A 15,771-nucleotide genomic window follows, 5' to 3' on the forward strand; every position below is an offset into this window, starting at 1 on the left:
ATCAAACCCGGCCCTCACAACTCCGTCATAGCAGCTTATCTGGTTTTTTTTTTATCATTGCAGCTTATCTGGTGAACAGACTTTTCTGTTGTTATAGTTGTTCACATATTCATCCATTCTTACATCACAGCGCTACCTACTGACTTTTAATTGGAAGGCTACGTATACGCCTTGCGCCAATCTCTATAAGTAAAAAGTTTTTCTCAGGATGTTCCCAAGATGAGCCACATCGTCGAGCGAAGATGACCGTTGGATTTATATGTAGAACCAATATTTACCGTTGAATAAAATAGAAAGGAGGTATCCAGAACCTTCATGTGGCTTAGGTTGGAAAGATTCATTAGATGTTAACAGAAACGACAAAAACAAATGTGCTATAAAGATAGAGATGCAAATTAATGACCCTTTGTAATATTTATTTTATATAAATAGGTCATAAAGATGGTTTTTTAGTATTTTTAAATGGTTACAATGTAAAACTTATTTACAAATAGATCCATAGCTCAGGACGAGTGTTTAAAAAATAAACATATTTTAGTTTAGATAGATTTACACGAGTATAATACATAAAAATTATCTAGACATACATAAGTACATTAAAAAAAAGAAGTACGTATGTTCTAATTAGTATGCTATAAAACAGGGTGGAAAACTAACAATTTTCAATAAAGTAACATCTACATGATAAATTCAAGATCATTTTAAATGCATAAATCCTTACAATACTTTAGCGGTGATCAAATATATAAATCTTATAAAAATCATGGGCTATGAAGACTATGGGTCACTAAGAGGGACAAAGAGTGTGTATCAACAACAAGGATAGGGTTTGCTCTTTTTTCGTAAAGGAATTGAACATAAATATGCATGCTCTTCGAACTTATAAATGGTGTGTGTTTTAAATGCTACATCCGAGTTTCTTTTCATTAAATACCATTGTGTATTTTTCATTCATGTGTTCCTCAAATCATTAAGCTATTCAACATTCCATTCCATTTCGTTCAGACTAAAAGGACACGTCTAAACCTAAACAAAACATGTTTACTTTTGAACTTCCCTATTATGAGAAAATTTGACCAAGGATGGCTACTCATGACCGTGTAAATCACTTAGCATAATTATCGGAAACTTTATATTATCATGTTAGTCTATTATCGAATTGTTATAAATTTAAGAGTAAATTTCACAAAACTACAGGTATTTTGACCAAATTATCACAAAACTACAGATTTAAAGAGTTGTATCACAAAACTACACATTTAGCACCAAATTTATCATAAAATTGCAGATTTTAGGTTAAATATCACAAAAATGCATATTTAATATTGAACTTATCACAAAACTACAACTTTTGAAGTTTAAATCCCTAGCACCATTGTTATGGTGGAGCTATAAACATTATTACTTTGTGATTAAATTGGTTCTAAACCTATAGTTTTATGATAATTTAGTTACTAAACATGTAGTTTTGTGACGCTTCATCTTAAATGTGTAGCTTTGTGATATATTTGGTGTTAAATGTGTAGTTTTGTGATAATTTGGTTATAGTATATGTAGTTTTGTGAAATTTACTCTAAATTTAAACTAATTAGCAACATGTAAATATATTTAATAAAGAGGGTGGTTATAGTTACGTGAAAAATACGATTTAATAGGCTATATATGAATATGAGCTTTGTGAGTGTCCAATAGCGACCTTTAAATTACAAATCCATGTGATATGTCATGAGTGTCAAAAATACGATTAACCTTGATTGACCATAACTTATCTTTAGCAAAATTGGCAATCATCTGCTACTCGTTCAAAGAAAAGTTCAGATTGACCTCAATATCTCATTAGTCACAACATTACGTGCATTAACTAGATTGCCAACAACATTTGTTGTTCGATGACTGTATCATTAGAAAGATTTATTATCTTATTGCCTATATCTTGTTCACCGTCACTCTCGAAGGTTAAACTGAAAGTGCTCCCTTTCCTTAAAAAAGTACACTTTGTTTTTTTTAAAAAAAATTAAAAGATGCAAATGGTTGATTAAACTTAGTCCTACAATTTGACTTTTTAAATTTTGCAAGTGAGTTGATTTGGCATCAAACAGGGGATTAGCTGAGCCTTTGGACCTCGAAGTCCCCAAAACCATCAAATTAGTCCCCTAGGAAGGACAGACAACGGCGACCATGGACGCCGCCGCGGCCGATCTCGAGGCGCGGCAGCTGCGGATCCTCCGCCGCGTCGCGGACCTCGAGCTCGCCGCGCAGCAGCACCGCCTGGAGGCGCTATCTATCTCCGCGGCGCCCTCGGGGGGCGAGGCGGAGACGGGCGCCACGGAGGCGCGGCTCTCCTCCATCCTGACCGCGAGCGGCGTGCTCGACTTCACCTTCCGGCGCGTGCCCGCCGACTACTACGACCGCGCTCTCGAGGAGCGCCGCGACCTCCTCCGCGCAGATTCAGTCAATCAACTCTGCAAGAGCATCGTCATGGTACGGGCCTTCCTTTTCCTTCCCGTGCGGCATTTTGTCGAACAGTTGGCCTGCGTAACGTCGGCTTGGAGAAAGCTCTTTGGATTTGTGTTATCAGTAACTTTTTAGGGTTTTAGACACAATGGTGTCGTTGGTGAGGTACAAGATAATGACTTGATACTTTTTGTTAGCATGACGTGGTAATTGGTAACATGATAAATTGGAAATTGCTAGGTAGTGAACTATGAAAGAAATGGTTTAAGTTGAAGTATACAGCAGAGAAGGATAGCTGTAGAGCTGCTCCTTGTGATTTGGTTTCAGCTGGACTGTTGATAGATGGGAGCAGCTTTATATATTAATATTTTTAACCAGTTGGATCAACTTGGTCGAGAGCAGCTTCAATATTTTGACATCAAAATGTTCTCTGTTTTCATGGCATTTGTAGAGAAGAGGGTGTGTACTGCTAAGCAAGAAATGTTGTGCTTTTGAGCACTCTTAGGAATATTTGCTCAGCTATACATGAAGTTTTGAGTTGCATTGAACTTATTGACATTCTTCTCAACTTTAGATTCAGAAATGCAATATGGACCGAACTTCACTGCCTATCAGTGCAGTATTTTATTTATTGAAATTTAACTCTTTTATGTTTGGCTAAAACAACATTAATGGGAGGAGGGATGTGCAATATTTTGTTATCTGACCGTAGAGCTACAATTTCATGTTTATGCCAACATATCTGTAAATAATGAAGCCTTTGTGTTAATGCTGATGTTGAAGTTACCTATTAGGTGAATACGCAAGCTGCTGCAGATGTTGTTGACTGCAGCAATCCAAAGAATTCAAAATATTATGTCGTTGTTGTTCAGGTAAACTGTAAGTTTGATCTCAACACACTATCTTCAAATTTAATTAGTACATTTTATCTTCACACGGATATATTTGCAGTATATGGCACGGCTTAATGCAGACAGCATCAAGAACTTCATCTATTCCCTAAACGAGAAGCAGATACCCAAGAAGAGATTTAACAGTAAGATTTATAATAATATATTGAAACATATCTAATCTCTACAAATGCCACCGATAACCTTTTATTGGTCATCAGCATTCAAAGCTTCCATGAAATCCCTCAAAGGTTTTCTCCCATCCTTAGTGAGGTATATACCTCCCTACTATTTATGAGGTAAAAAAATAAACCTGTTGAACTGATCAGAAGACAAGTTCATAATTGGCAGTGGCAAGACTTTTAGTGTTAGTAGAGAGGAGTAGGTATGTATCTCTTGACTAGCACAAATACCTACACCTCTAAAAAAACGTAAGAGAAGGTCAAGAACATATATAAAGATGAGTTCACAATCCTATTCTAACCTATAAGATTAGTTCTGGTACCTCTCCATGGAATGCTATATCTGAAGTATGAGGAGGAATATACCTCTCACAGGATGGGAGAAAACCTTAATTCCTGAACAACATGGTATGCTGTGAATTGGTTTTAATATCAACAACTAAGGCAAGCATCTTGTCTGATGGTTTTTACATACAACAATATTTTTCATACGGTGGTATTTTTTTCACTTTAAGGAAAAATGTGTGACCATGATCAAAGATAAAGGAATGCAGTATATCGTGTGTAGATTTCAGCATCCTGCAGTAATGTTGCCTCTATTATATTTTAGGCATTTCAAGATTTGTAGGTGTGTCTGAAGACCTACTTTTTATGCCAGTTCTATTCTTTAACTCATGTTGTTTACTTGTGTTTGTGCAGTGAGGCTGGCACCAGAAGAGGAGTCACTCAAGCTTACAGGGTTTGTTCACAATGCTGTTACATGCATTGGAATGGAAACAGACATACCGGTATAAATGTTACCTCTAACTTTAGGTTTTATGTCATAAGGGTCAACTTCAAATGGGGAGATCTTGCAAGAATATAAGGGATAATCATGTTTTTGCACGCTCATATATAAAACTCTGTACTTTACAAATCCTGTTAAACCTTTCTTGAATTCTAACCCTGTCTGCATTATGTCTGGTGACATATATGGTTGATTTCATTTTCAACTCTGAGTAGGACAAACTGTCTTATCAAGTTACACTTCTGATACATTGCATTTTACGCGTGGATGTTTTGAGTTCTTGTATTTCTTGTTTCTCTGGAAAGAGAGGGTACATATATTTTGAAGCTTTCAAGGCATCTGATACAATGAGTTTCTACACAGGTTATCATTGATGAAGCTATTACCAAGTTAGATAAGGATTTCTTTTGGCTGGGTGGTGGAGAAGTTGACCTCAAGCTTGGGGTGCGGACCTCACAGTTCCTAAATGCATTCAAACCATTTGTGGTGAAGTGTAGTTAGTGATAACTGTACAACGGAAGAGAAACTTTGAATCCATGTGGTTTTACCATCTTGATGAACACATGAGACATCGCCAGGGATGTAAACCAATAGGTTTTTGCTTGGATCTGGGGTTGGGATGTCTGTCTTTTTTAGAGCAGGCGTTTCTGTTCCAGTTGCACTTCTCGCATTAGTTACACTATTTTGGTAAGATTGATGCAGCAAAGGGGGCATTCTTGGGAGAATTGAGATAATTGGCACAAGTGGGCATGTACTAAAAACCTTTGTAGTTCGTGCCTTCAATATACTAGGATTTACTTTCAGTTTTGCGTTTCTAATCAGACACCTGGCTACAAGTTTGTTTTTTTCTTCTGATTACTGAATGGTGCCATACAATTGTTCTTTTGAGGTGATGTTGTTTGGGGGCTTTGGAACTAGTATCGTTGATTCAAGAGCTTGTGCAGGTCTGCTGGATCAAACATGAAGAATGCAAGAGGCTGGAGCCTGACTGATGGAACGTGTACAAAGCTCCATCTAAGAAAAAAGGAACTCAATAAGCAGTTACCGTTTGTTGAAACTTGAAAGTTCTGAACTTTTAGAAAGCCCTTTTATTATGCACTGTACTCTGTACAACACGTTTTGCTTGACTTCAGCATAAACTGTTGACTGCGCTCCAGGTGCACAACATTCACGAAACATTTACTCCAAATAGTCTCGGTCTTCTGGAGCTAGGTTTATTTATTAGCCAATGACGAGCCTAGGGAACTTGATCTCAGAGACTCTAGTACTCTATCATTAACCACAAAATATCAGCAGCTCTGTCGTCTGAACCAAGAAAGGTTAAGATCATACTGTGCGGTGCCGACCGGCCTGCTGAGCGCGTTTGTTTCGCATGGAGGGACATATGTAAGATCAACTTTTTGATTCTGTTAGTGGGATTCTGAGAAGCAATTGGTGACAATCTGGAAAAGCTAGGGTTACTAGCTTCTAGTTCATCTCGATTCTATATTTACAAATTCTCATAATTTAGGTAAGAATATAGACTGCATGTTTGGAGGACCTGAAGATTCTAGGAGATGTTGCGGCTGAACTTCCCTAAACAGGTCCTTTGTGAGGAGACCAGTGCAGGAAATAGATCCAACATATGTAATTGGTAACGAAAACCACCTTCAGCAAAGGGCATGCACATTGCAAACTCATGTTTTGATTCACTCATGCCTCCATATTTTGTAATCCTATATATACAACATCACAGGCTTGATGCTTGATGGGCTAAGTAAATCGGAGAGATCTGACGCTACATACTTCTGACCAGTGATCACACTATCAACAGCGAACTGTTTTCTCTCGATATATGCCTCCAAAATTTGGCCAATTTATGTGAAAAGGCCGAACATGCTATCGATTTGGCATTTTTGCAACTGGCTACCTGTTGTGAACAGCTGGTGCTGTGTGTGCAACTGGGTAGTCCATGGCTGCTAGGGTTTCCGCGGTGTACGCAGTGGTCGCCGGCTTTGATCCTACTTGCTCTCTGTTAGTCTCAGCTCCTAGCACCGAACGCTCTCGCGCAACCGACCTCACCTACATTATTTTTGCAGAAGGGGATTAAGAAGAGGGCCAGATACCCAGTTTGCTATGGGGATTAAGAAGGGAGCTTGCTATGTGTATATGTGAGATCTCAGACTGAAATGCTTGCATATATACATACCTTGGTTCCTTCAAACCGTTTATTCAGAGAGCCAGAAGAACTCCCTGCAAATCACACGACCACTTGCTATGAAACAATACTACCAGGAATGATCAATCAAATTTGAGATCGAGGGAAAAAGAGATAGGAGTATATAGGATTAGCATGTTCCATTCGAGCTATATATCAAAATTAACTCCCTGTAGCCAAGCTATAGCTAGCACTCAGTCTGTCAGTTTGCAAATGAGTGTTTGTAGATAATTTTACTAGCTAGTAGCTAGTGAGGCTCACAGCGGGGGAGGGCTCTCATCAAAACATGCACACGTACGTGCATTATGTGTTCTAGTGCTAGCTAGGAGGCACAGCTAGAAAAACATACAGGCTAGATAGGATTATACTAGACAGATTACTAGACAATCAGAGGGATGGATAGCATTGACATTATATCATGTCATCAGTTATGGCACGGAGTATGGGTTTTAGGTTGAGCATAATCCAGGTGAATTCCCTGATCATCCTCGTGCTTCCGATGACGAAGCAGCTGTTGCGAAACCCTAACAGCGGGTCCAGTATTTCGAACTCCACCTGATGATGCCGCCAATTCCATCTTCGCATTCAGCGTCACCTCCTTGCCCACTGATTGATCGATCGGCTGCTTGCTCCCAACAACATCGTCTCCAGCCACATCCTGCGTGATACAGAGAAAAAAAAAATCAGGAATGAGAAAAAATAGTTCCATAACAATGATCATATATCTGCTGTGACCTTGGGAACCAGGGAAGACTTCTTGCTCGAGTACTTGTCACTGATACGGAGGTGATCGTGACGAGCTTCACATGAGATGATACAGAGAGTGAAGAGGAAGACGATGAACAGGAGAATGGTGGTGCTGGTGTTGAGCTTTAGCTTCCCATTGAGAGTTTGCGGAGAGCTTTGGCTAGGCATGGAGCAGATAGCAGTAGTGGTTCACTCAAGTGGATATATATATAAGAAGCTAGAGAACATGGAAGGGTCTGGATATATGATATGATCGAAATAGATAGAAGTGAGAAAGGCTTGCACTGTACTGCTCGGAGCTCACCCAATGCTTCGAGGGGTTTGCTAGAACTGAGGGAGGAAGGGACCATGTGTGATAGGTTTACATTGGAGCAATATATACAACTGCAGAACGACATCGGGGTATGTTCAGAATAGTTTCTTCATATGACAAGTTGTAAGACAAATGCACCTTTGTTTTTTTTTTGGCATTAACAGCTCTGTTTCTGGAATGGGTTACAATAACTTTTGACCATTTTCTCCACTGTTTTAGCAGCTGAAATTTGTGATTGGAAAGGGATATAATATTAGAATTATTGCATCATATAAGAGGGTCAATGTGTAAATCTTACTAGAGAAAATCCAAAATGCCATTGACAAATTCTCCATGTTAAGAAAAGCTATTGACGAATGTAACTTTTAGGAAATACCATCATATGAGTCATACCATTGTTGTCAGATTCCATCCATTACTCTCCATTAACCCTATCGCATTTTTCAAATGGGCTAACAGAGTGGAGTTAACGGATGGAATCCTGATGGTGATGATATTTTTGAGATAAGTTGACTCGTATGATGATATATTCTGGAAGTTGAATTCGTCGATAACATTTCTTAGAATGAAGTCCTTGTCAATGCTTTGCTAATATTATTTTTCTAGAGGTAAAATATCTTAGCAGATCGGGTTTAAATTAAGAGTAATGCTCCGGTGCAATCTACTTGCAGTATTCTACTCCAAGTAGAATTAATCTTGACCGTTTATTTTAAAGGGCAGGTAAGTAATCTCCTAATATCGTTTAGGGGTAATTTTGGCATGGGATGTTTTCTTCTGTTCGCATCGTATCAGGTCCGAACTCCGTTGCACGCAGTCACCTCGCTATTCCTCCCCCGGCCTCGCTGCCTTGTCCGCCCCCTCCGTCGCCATCCGTATTCCCCGCCGTCGCCTCCTTGTCCACTTCCTCAGTCGCATCGTCCGTCTGGGAGCGGACGAGTGTGGTGGCGTCCGAGCGAGCGACGATCTTGAGCAGGAGTTCTGGCGGTAGTAAAAATTCCGGCCTGGGCTTCGGCGGCAGCGTCACGCACACACGCAACGTCATTTGCTTGGCGGCGTCGTCTCGGCTCATTCGTCTTCTTGCCGTTTCCAATCGCTGTGTTGTTTCATGGATTACATGGATCGATTAAGATCTTGCACGACCAACTCCGACGAGGATGACATGGTGATCGATCTATGGATCGGAAAACAATAATACCCCTTCGCGAATTATTTTTCCTGGACAAAAACACCCCTCCACATTTCTACTTCCACTAATTCTGGTAGGAGTAGAACTAGATCTTAACTCTACAATTAAATATGATCAAGGGCCTAGATTACTTTCTACTCCGAGTAGAAAGCACCGGAGTAGGACTCTTAAATTAAATGCTGTGTGACTTAGTAATTCCACTATACAACGTGCAGAAAAACACAGTAATGCAGAAGTACTAACAGTACGTTTTAAACTAAGCATTCATGTCACGAGTAACAGAGATAAAATCTTATAGGTGAAGGAAGAATGGGGCATGCATGCATGCCATGTACTATTGGTTATGAAGAGAACCGAGGCAGAGTCATCTCCTCGACCGCACATGAATGTCTCGATCCGTCCCCTTTCTTGAGGCTGTTATACAAGTACAGATACGTGAATTTTGTAGGCAAGCCGTGGTTAATTCCCAGAACATCTCTTGATCATGTGCTTTGCAATTATTACACGCAGTGCGATCCACTGTTCTAGTTGTTGCTAGCTACTCCTCCTAGCTAGCATGGAGCTGGTCCATATATATCACCTAAACTGATAAACTAAGCACAGTTTACATCCTCGATGTAACCAAGTTGGCATACTTAAGCCGTACTACTTTACTGTTGTTTGTTATTTTGTTGGTTCCAGTGTTGCCATCGCTGGCTAGTTAAACCGTAACGTTGACATGTCTGAACTAGTATTTTAGTAGAACGCCACAGACAGACCCCCAGCCTTTGACATTTCTGAATTACTCCTCCTCAGGTACAATGTACTCAACTGTACACCGGCTTCACTGGCTACGTATATATGGATCGATGTTAAACAGTCAAAGGCATGGTGAACAGCTGAACAACGATTGTGTTGCAAAGTGGGCGTGCAGGTTAATGTCAGGTACAGTAGTCAGGTGTGTGTGGAAGCTGGAGCTGACAAACGCGCGCGGCTAGACGCAAGGAGACAAGCGAAGCAGTCAGAGCAGCGGTGCACGCGGTGCGCGCGTGGATCTGGGAACGGGAGGCACGGCTGGCTTCGGTGGTGTGGCCTTGGCGAGGCAAAACGCATGGCGCCCCGGCCGCGCGGGGGCGGGGGGGCGTGGGAGAAAATGCCGGGAAAAGGACGGCAATTGCACGAGGGGGTTGAGAGAGAGACGGATCGAGATCGCGCTTGCCTCGCCGTGTCGGCCGGCCGCGCGCCTCCCGCTCGTTCCCCGGTACGCGCGCGTACGTACACGACTACGTGTGCGCGTGGCTGCGTGCTGTGTCTACGTACTCCTGCCACGCGCTCCTCGCCGCGTTTCGGTACCGTGAACCCGCGTTCGCGTAGCGCGGTATACTAGTTGGTAGCTAGCGCCGCCGTGGCGCGTCGCGCGCGTTGCTCCGTCACGTTGTCTCACAATCGCGCTCGAGCGAGCACGTACGTACGCGACGAGCCGTGCGCTGCTCCAACTCCCAACTTCCCAAGGCATAGCTTTGCCTTTACGCATTCCGGTACGGGTAGGTGTAAGATCTGGTTCGTTAACAAACACGCGAGGATCTAGCAGCAAACTGATGATAAGAATGTAAGAGTAAGATACGGTAGCGGATCATATCACAACGTACAAGTAATATGCTCGTGCTAAACGTTACGGTGTAACTCTATTTGTCTTTAATAATTTTTAAAATTTTCATGTTAGCAAAAAAATATTACTATATGAACTATACATTTGAGCTTTAATTCAATTTACTTCGTACATCAATTATATTTAACATAAAGTATAATAATATGATATACCAATTGATGCAGATATATAATGCATATATTTGTGCCCCATGTCATAATGCATAATAATATTATATTAAAGATATATGATAATGCGCATATCTGTGTCTTAAGTCATAATGCATAATAATATGATATATAATGCATATATCCGTGACACGTAAAATAATTTACAATGGCGTTGATATCAATATTTATTCATCTCACAAGCGTCATTTCTGTATGTGGTGTGCGTGTGTGTATATATCTGTGTCATTATAATGCATCACCAGTGGGTGATATTTTTTTATATAATATAGTGCATTTTCATATTATAATTATTTTTCTATTACATGCCCATGCTAATGCTATGGGGTGACATTTGATAACTCAAATTGAAAAAGATATAACATCATAGTGACTTGTGCTCCTTCCTGTGGGGTGCACTTCTTTTTTAGGCTTTGCCAAAATCTTTGTCGTTTTTCTCGACACCCCTCTTGATAATGCAACATAAAGTTGCCCATGTGAGAATACAGGCTCTGGAAGATAGATGCCGACATTCGGGATGGTTTGTCCCTGTGATTTATTAATTGTCATTGCGAAACTTAGACGTATAGGAAATTGCTTTCTCTTAAACTTGAAAGAAAGGGAAATATCATCTGAAGGAGACAGAGAGATCCTTGGTATGAACACCCTTTTTCGTGCATGATGTCCACCAACGATTTCAGCATCAATTGCATTGTCTTGGAATGCCCTGATCATTAATCTTGTTCCATTGCATAATCCATTGTTAGGATCAAGGTTGCGGAGGAGAATAGCATGGCAGTTGATCTTAACTTTCAGCTCATGTGGAGAGAGGCCATTTGGAGTTATCGTGTTAAGAAAGTCCAAAGGGTAGTTATTTTGGGAATCATCATCGACAGAATCAAAGCTATGGTAAATCTTTTCCTCGCCAGGAAACCTGTCGATCATCTTCCTGTTCAGCTTATCCACGAAATCATTTTCTGTTGAGAGAATGGCCCGTGTGCTCATATATTCCGCGGAGGTTGTATATCTCTCATCATTGAGTGAGGGGAACACATATTCACATATTCAATCAGTGCGTTCACTGAATCTTCAATGTCTGCATAACCAATGACAATTTCATTAGGCAGACGGACATAATCATCTTCGATCGTGTTTTCCGTCCCGTTAACACCGCTGATATCAGCACGATATGACTCGTATTGACCTCGGTTCATTGATTAATTGCAGTTGGGTCTATAAAATTTCGCTGAGTTTTCACATTGAACATGTGGGGACCTATACTAACATATAACCTTGTGGTCACCATTGTACAAGAAGAGACAAGACACTGCATGCATTTAAAAACACACACAAATTAGCTCATGTAAAGATGAAACATTTACACAGTATCATTCACTGTCCACTAATCCTATCTTAATATAAAGTTATCCCCCACTAACTCTTTAAGCTTAACATGCAAAGATGCCACATTATCATCCACTAACAAGATGGTACATCATCATCCACTAACAATCATCACATTTAAACATCAAGCAAACATGCTATATCTTTATAGTTTTTATAATTTATGAGCTTTTCAAATACAAACATGTTAAATTATTATCCAATATAATTCACATAATGTTCCAATGTATATCTTTATTATGTTTTATGATATTCTATAAACTTATATAGCTCATCCTCACTTAGTTAGTGCTTAAATGATTAATCTATGGTTCGAATTATATTTTTCAGTTTTTCCTCTAATTAAGTCATATCACATCAATTGTTTTTAGAATTTAGATGATTAATCTACGGTCCAAACTATCTCCCTACTTTTATTCTTCCATAAAGTCATACCACCTTACTTTTTACGTTTGAATCACCATTCTGCATACTATTTAAATTTAAATTATCATAAATCACATTAATTTACTTAATCTGATGTTATTTAACTATCTTACACGTTGTTTTTTTATTGTTATCATACTAAATTCTCGCAACAATGCGCGGGGTTTCACCTAGTAAATTAAAGAACTGTACCCTATAGCAAAGGAACAAAGTGGTTAAACTTGGGTTCATGGAGAATTTCCTTTAATCAACTGGAAGAAAATTAACACTTTGTGGCCGCAATGTTCATATTTTATAGCAAAATAAATTTCCATATTAATTCCAAGTGTGATTGAACCCAAATTCCCAAAAAGGACTTCTGTAGCATAACTGTTCATAAGAGGTACGGTGTTTCCTATAACCTGACACAAAGATCAAATTAAAATACACTTAGAAAAAGGATCAACACAAACATGAATAATGTGAGCAAGGTTGATATTTTCATTTTACCTTTCTCTTTGCATATAAGATCACAAAAGCTTCAACCATGCAGAAGTGGCTTTTTTAAATCGCAACACATTACACATGAGTTAATTGATATGACATCTACCATGTTAATTCACACACACCGCACGTGTATTGTTATATCCAAGGACTTTCGTGTTTTTCTAGAGGAAAGTACTTTTGTATTTTAATGAAAGCTAGGCTTGAATATATGCTTTTGGCATGATATGAATTTATGTTCATACTTTTCATTCAGTAAGCCATTTTCCTGCTGCATTGTGCCCCGTACTGTTCAGTTTTTAGATATATCCATTAATTGTATATGAGAGACAACTAAAGGAATCAGTATATATATATATATATATATATATATATATATATATATATATATATATATATATATTTGTGCACGCTGCATTGCTAGTGGTCATAATAAACCATAAACCATGATAAAGACCATAATGAATACTTGCAATGGTTGGCGGTAGAAAATAGTATTGATTCATAAAGCATAACTTCAGCACTATAGGTTTCAATAGAGGCTGATTTATATCACGGAATAAATCAATTGGCAGAGTAAAAACCTTTGGTTTTTAAGGAGTAAAAATATTGGTAAACTGCTTTTACCTTCAATTCAGGTCATGAACCGAGGACATGGACTGGAAACAGCAGGATATGCGCACAGGAGGTTTCCAATCAGCGGGGTCACGCACAGTGGTCTGCTGAACTTCTGAAGAATCTGCTAAGACATCTATTTTCAGTTTTTTACTCAGAGGGTAGAGAATAATAATCTACAAAATGTCTGCTATTGTGATTAACCTTGCACCAATTAAATCATATCCTACTTAGATAGCTCACAAATTCTACTCGCTTAGCCGCTGCATCTCAAAACTAACATATAGCATTGCAAGAAAATAGGAGCACGTCCAGCTATTTAGTTGTAAGCAGGAATTCTCATTGTGTAACACTATATGACAATATATCTGAAAATCGAAATTTGGTTGAGTTTGCCCAAGTGTGCGATTCTCTGGACAAAAAGGGGGGAACAGGGATCAAAGGAGTGGAGCAGGCAGCGAATTGGGATCAAACCTGAGTGGAGCACTGGGTGTGGATGGAGCTTGTAGTTATCAAATCAATCCGGTAGGGCATGAGGGTCTCTACCGTTGGTGGAGAGGGATCCGGTAGAGCCGAAGGTGGGATCGTCGCCGATGAACGGTGGGGGGGGGGGAAGGGAAGGGAAGGGGCGACGGCGGGGTGAGGAGTTTCGTCGGCGGTGGGGGGAAAGGGAAGGGGCGACGACGGGGTGAGGAGATTCGTCGGCGGCGACATGCTGGAGATGGGGCAGTGCGAGAGAAAGAGGCGGGGAGAGGGATGTGCGTGTGGGATGAGGATGGAGAGGAGACGCGGATCTGGAAGGCGAGAAAGAGAGAGGGGGGAGTGCGCAATTCAGGGAGGTGGAGGTGGGATTGATCTCGATCCTTCGATTTTACACTGGACGATCTGAACCGTTGAGTGATAAATGTAATAGTGTAGGAGTGAAAGATGAGTAAAATAAGTTGGTGCATTATAGGGTAGATTTGAGGAGTAGTAGTAGGGTAGTACTAGTAGAGTACATGTTGCCAAAAGGAGATGGTCACATACGCTCCAAACTGGGCTAGTTATTGGGCCGAAAGCTACAAGTAACAAGGCCTTTCTGATCGTGCCCTCCGACGATGAGGCCCGACGTAAGCGCCGTAGCTCGAGAGTCAGGAGGCCCTTGTTGGGGCTGAAAATCCAATCATCCGAGGAGTCGCGTCGCATCATCTACGAATTTCCCTCTTCTTTTTTCAGCCGTATAAAAAAAAAAAGCTGGTGGAACAATACACGCCGGAGTATACCGGACCGGTGCAACAACGTTCACCACACAAAGGAAAAACAAAAGAATCTCGGTCCGTGGCGCACACGCGCGGCGATGCAAACAAAGCTCCGCATCCCGTCCGTCCGTTCGTTCGGCGTTCGCCATCAGGTCGGCGCAACCCGAAGAGATAACGCCCCCGCCGTACGCTGTTGCCGTCAGAACAGCTGATATAATATGTAGAAAAGGCGTACGAAATGACACCATTGCCCCCCGTCTTCACTGATGGCCTTCTTTAACAGACACGGAGAGGGACGGAGGGAGCCGAGCAAGCAAACGTCGGAGCCGGAGGGGAAGGATAAGAAAACGCTCCTCATGGCCATGGGGGGACCACCGGACAAAAGGGTGGTGAGCAAACCTTGGAGAGCTCATTCCAGCTTTTCATCATTATTGCCAAAAGGTTTAGGGGCACTGTCCCTGATCTATAAATGGGAAAGAAACAATCCGGAGATAATTTCTTGAGACTAAATATGTGGTTGAAGGGGGGCAATAACACCTTTATACATTTGGTTAAAGACATGTGACTAGCTATGTGAGCCTGTAGAATGTGCTCCAATTACGTGGCTTGGTTTTCTGATAATTTGTTTTATTCAAGTGAGAATAGTATATGCATGGATCATGGAGTAGATGGTACTCAATTTATTTCAGAAGATAAGGTGTCACACGACTGAATTTAATCAACGGTATAGTGGAAACATGTAAAATTACCATTGGATAAAAATAAACATCTAAAATTTATTCGTGATGACGTGGATAATTCTCATAATTCAATTTTTTTATCCGATAGTAGTTTTTAGGTCTGCACTACGTATTTCCTTTTTTTAAAAGGACAGGTGATTCTACTGAAATTTCCCACATGGGTATTTTTGTCAATTGCAGTAGCAATGTGCAATGATAACACAGATTTGTTTGGGACCAATGAGCTTTAAAAAAAATTCTTTCTTTTTGCACTGTCCCTTTCTTTCTTTCGGGGCCTTTGGCGAGTATTAATTACTCGTATTTTCTTTTGGACCT

General features: G+C 40.3%; 2 protein-coding genes across 2 annotated transcripts; one reads left to right on the forward strand and one right to left on the reverse strand.

Moving 5' to 3' along the window:
• Nucleotides 1-2,113: 2,113 nt before the first annotated feature.
• On the forward strand, nt 2,114-5,134 carry LOC127761469 (uncharacterized). Its single transcript, XM_052285762.1, has 5 exons — nt 2,114-2,481; nt 3,249-3,326; nt 3,406-3,490; nt 4,226-4,314; nt 4,677-5,134. Exons 1-5 carry the CDS (start codon nt 2,179-2,181, stop codon nt 4,812-4,814), a joined length of 693 nt encoding a protein of 230 aa, XP_052141722.1. The 5' UTR covers nt 2,114-2,178; the 3' UTR covers nt 4,815-5,134.
• A 1,084-nt stretch (nt 5,135-6,218) lies between these two features.
• Nucleotides 6,219-7,522, reverse strand: LOC127764620 (uncharacterized). Its single transcript, XM_052289521.1, has 4 exons — nt 7,246-7,522; nt 7,066-7,168; nt 6,502-6,545; nt 6,219-6,374 (listed from the first exon to the last, which is right to left on the reverse strand). The coding sequence occupies exons 1-4, from the start codon at nt 7,423-7,425 to the stop codon at nt 6,219-6,221; spliced, it is 483 nt and encodes a 160-aa protein (XP_052145481.1). The 5' UTR covers nt 7,426-7,522.
• Between the last annotated feature and the right edge of the window lie 8,249 nt (nt 7,523-15,771).

This window comes from Oryza glaberrima, chromosome 2, assembly GCF_000147395.1.
Source record: "Oryza glaberrima chromosome 2, OglaRS2, whole genome shotgun sequence".
NCBI classification, from domain to species: Eukaryota; Viridiplantae; Streptophyta; class Magnoliopsida; order Poales; family Poaceae; genus Oryza; species Oryza glaberrima.

Bases quoted from the DNA above. Each gene is read 5' to 3' on its own strand.
- LOC127764620 (XM_052289521.1), bottom strand. From the start codon at position 7,425: ATGCCTAGCCAAAGCTCTCCGCAAACTCTCAATGGGAAGCTAAAGCTC. The intron at 6,546-7,065 runs GTGGAGTTCGAA...TGTGATTTGCAG, and splicing joins GGAATTGGCGGCATCATCAG to GGAGTTCTTCTGGCTCTCTG. The intron at 6,375-6,501 runs GTATGTATATAT...AAAATAATGTAG, and splicing joins AACGGTTTGAAGGAACCAAG to GTGAGGTCGGTTGCGCGAGA.
- LOC127761469 (XM_052285762.1), top strand. From the start codon at position 2,179: ATGGACGCCGCCGCGGCCGATCTCGAGGCGCGGCAGCTGCGGATCCTC. The intron at 3,327-3,405 runs GTAAACTGTAAG...ATATATTTGCAG, and splicing joins ATTATGTCGTTGTTGTTCAG to TATATGGCACGGCTTAATGC. The intron at 4,315-4,676 runs GTATAAATGTTA...GTTTCTACACAG, and splicing joins GAATGGAAACAGACATACCG to GTTATCATTGATGAAGCTAT.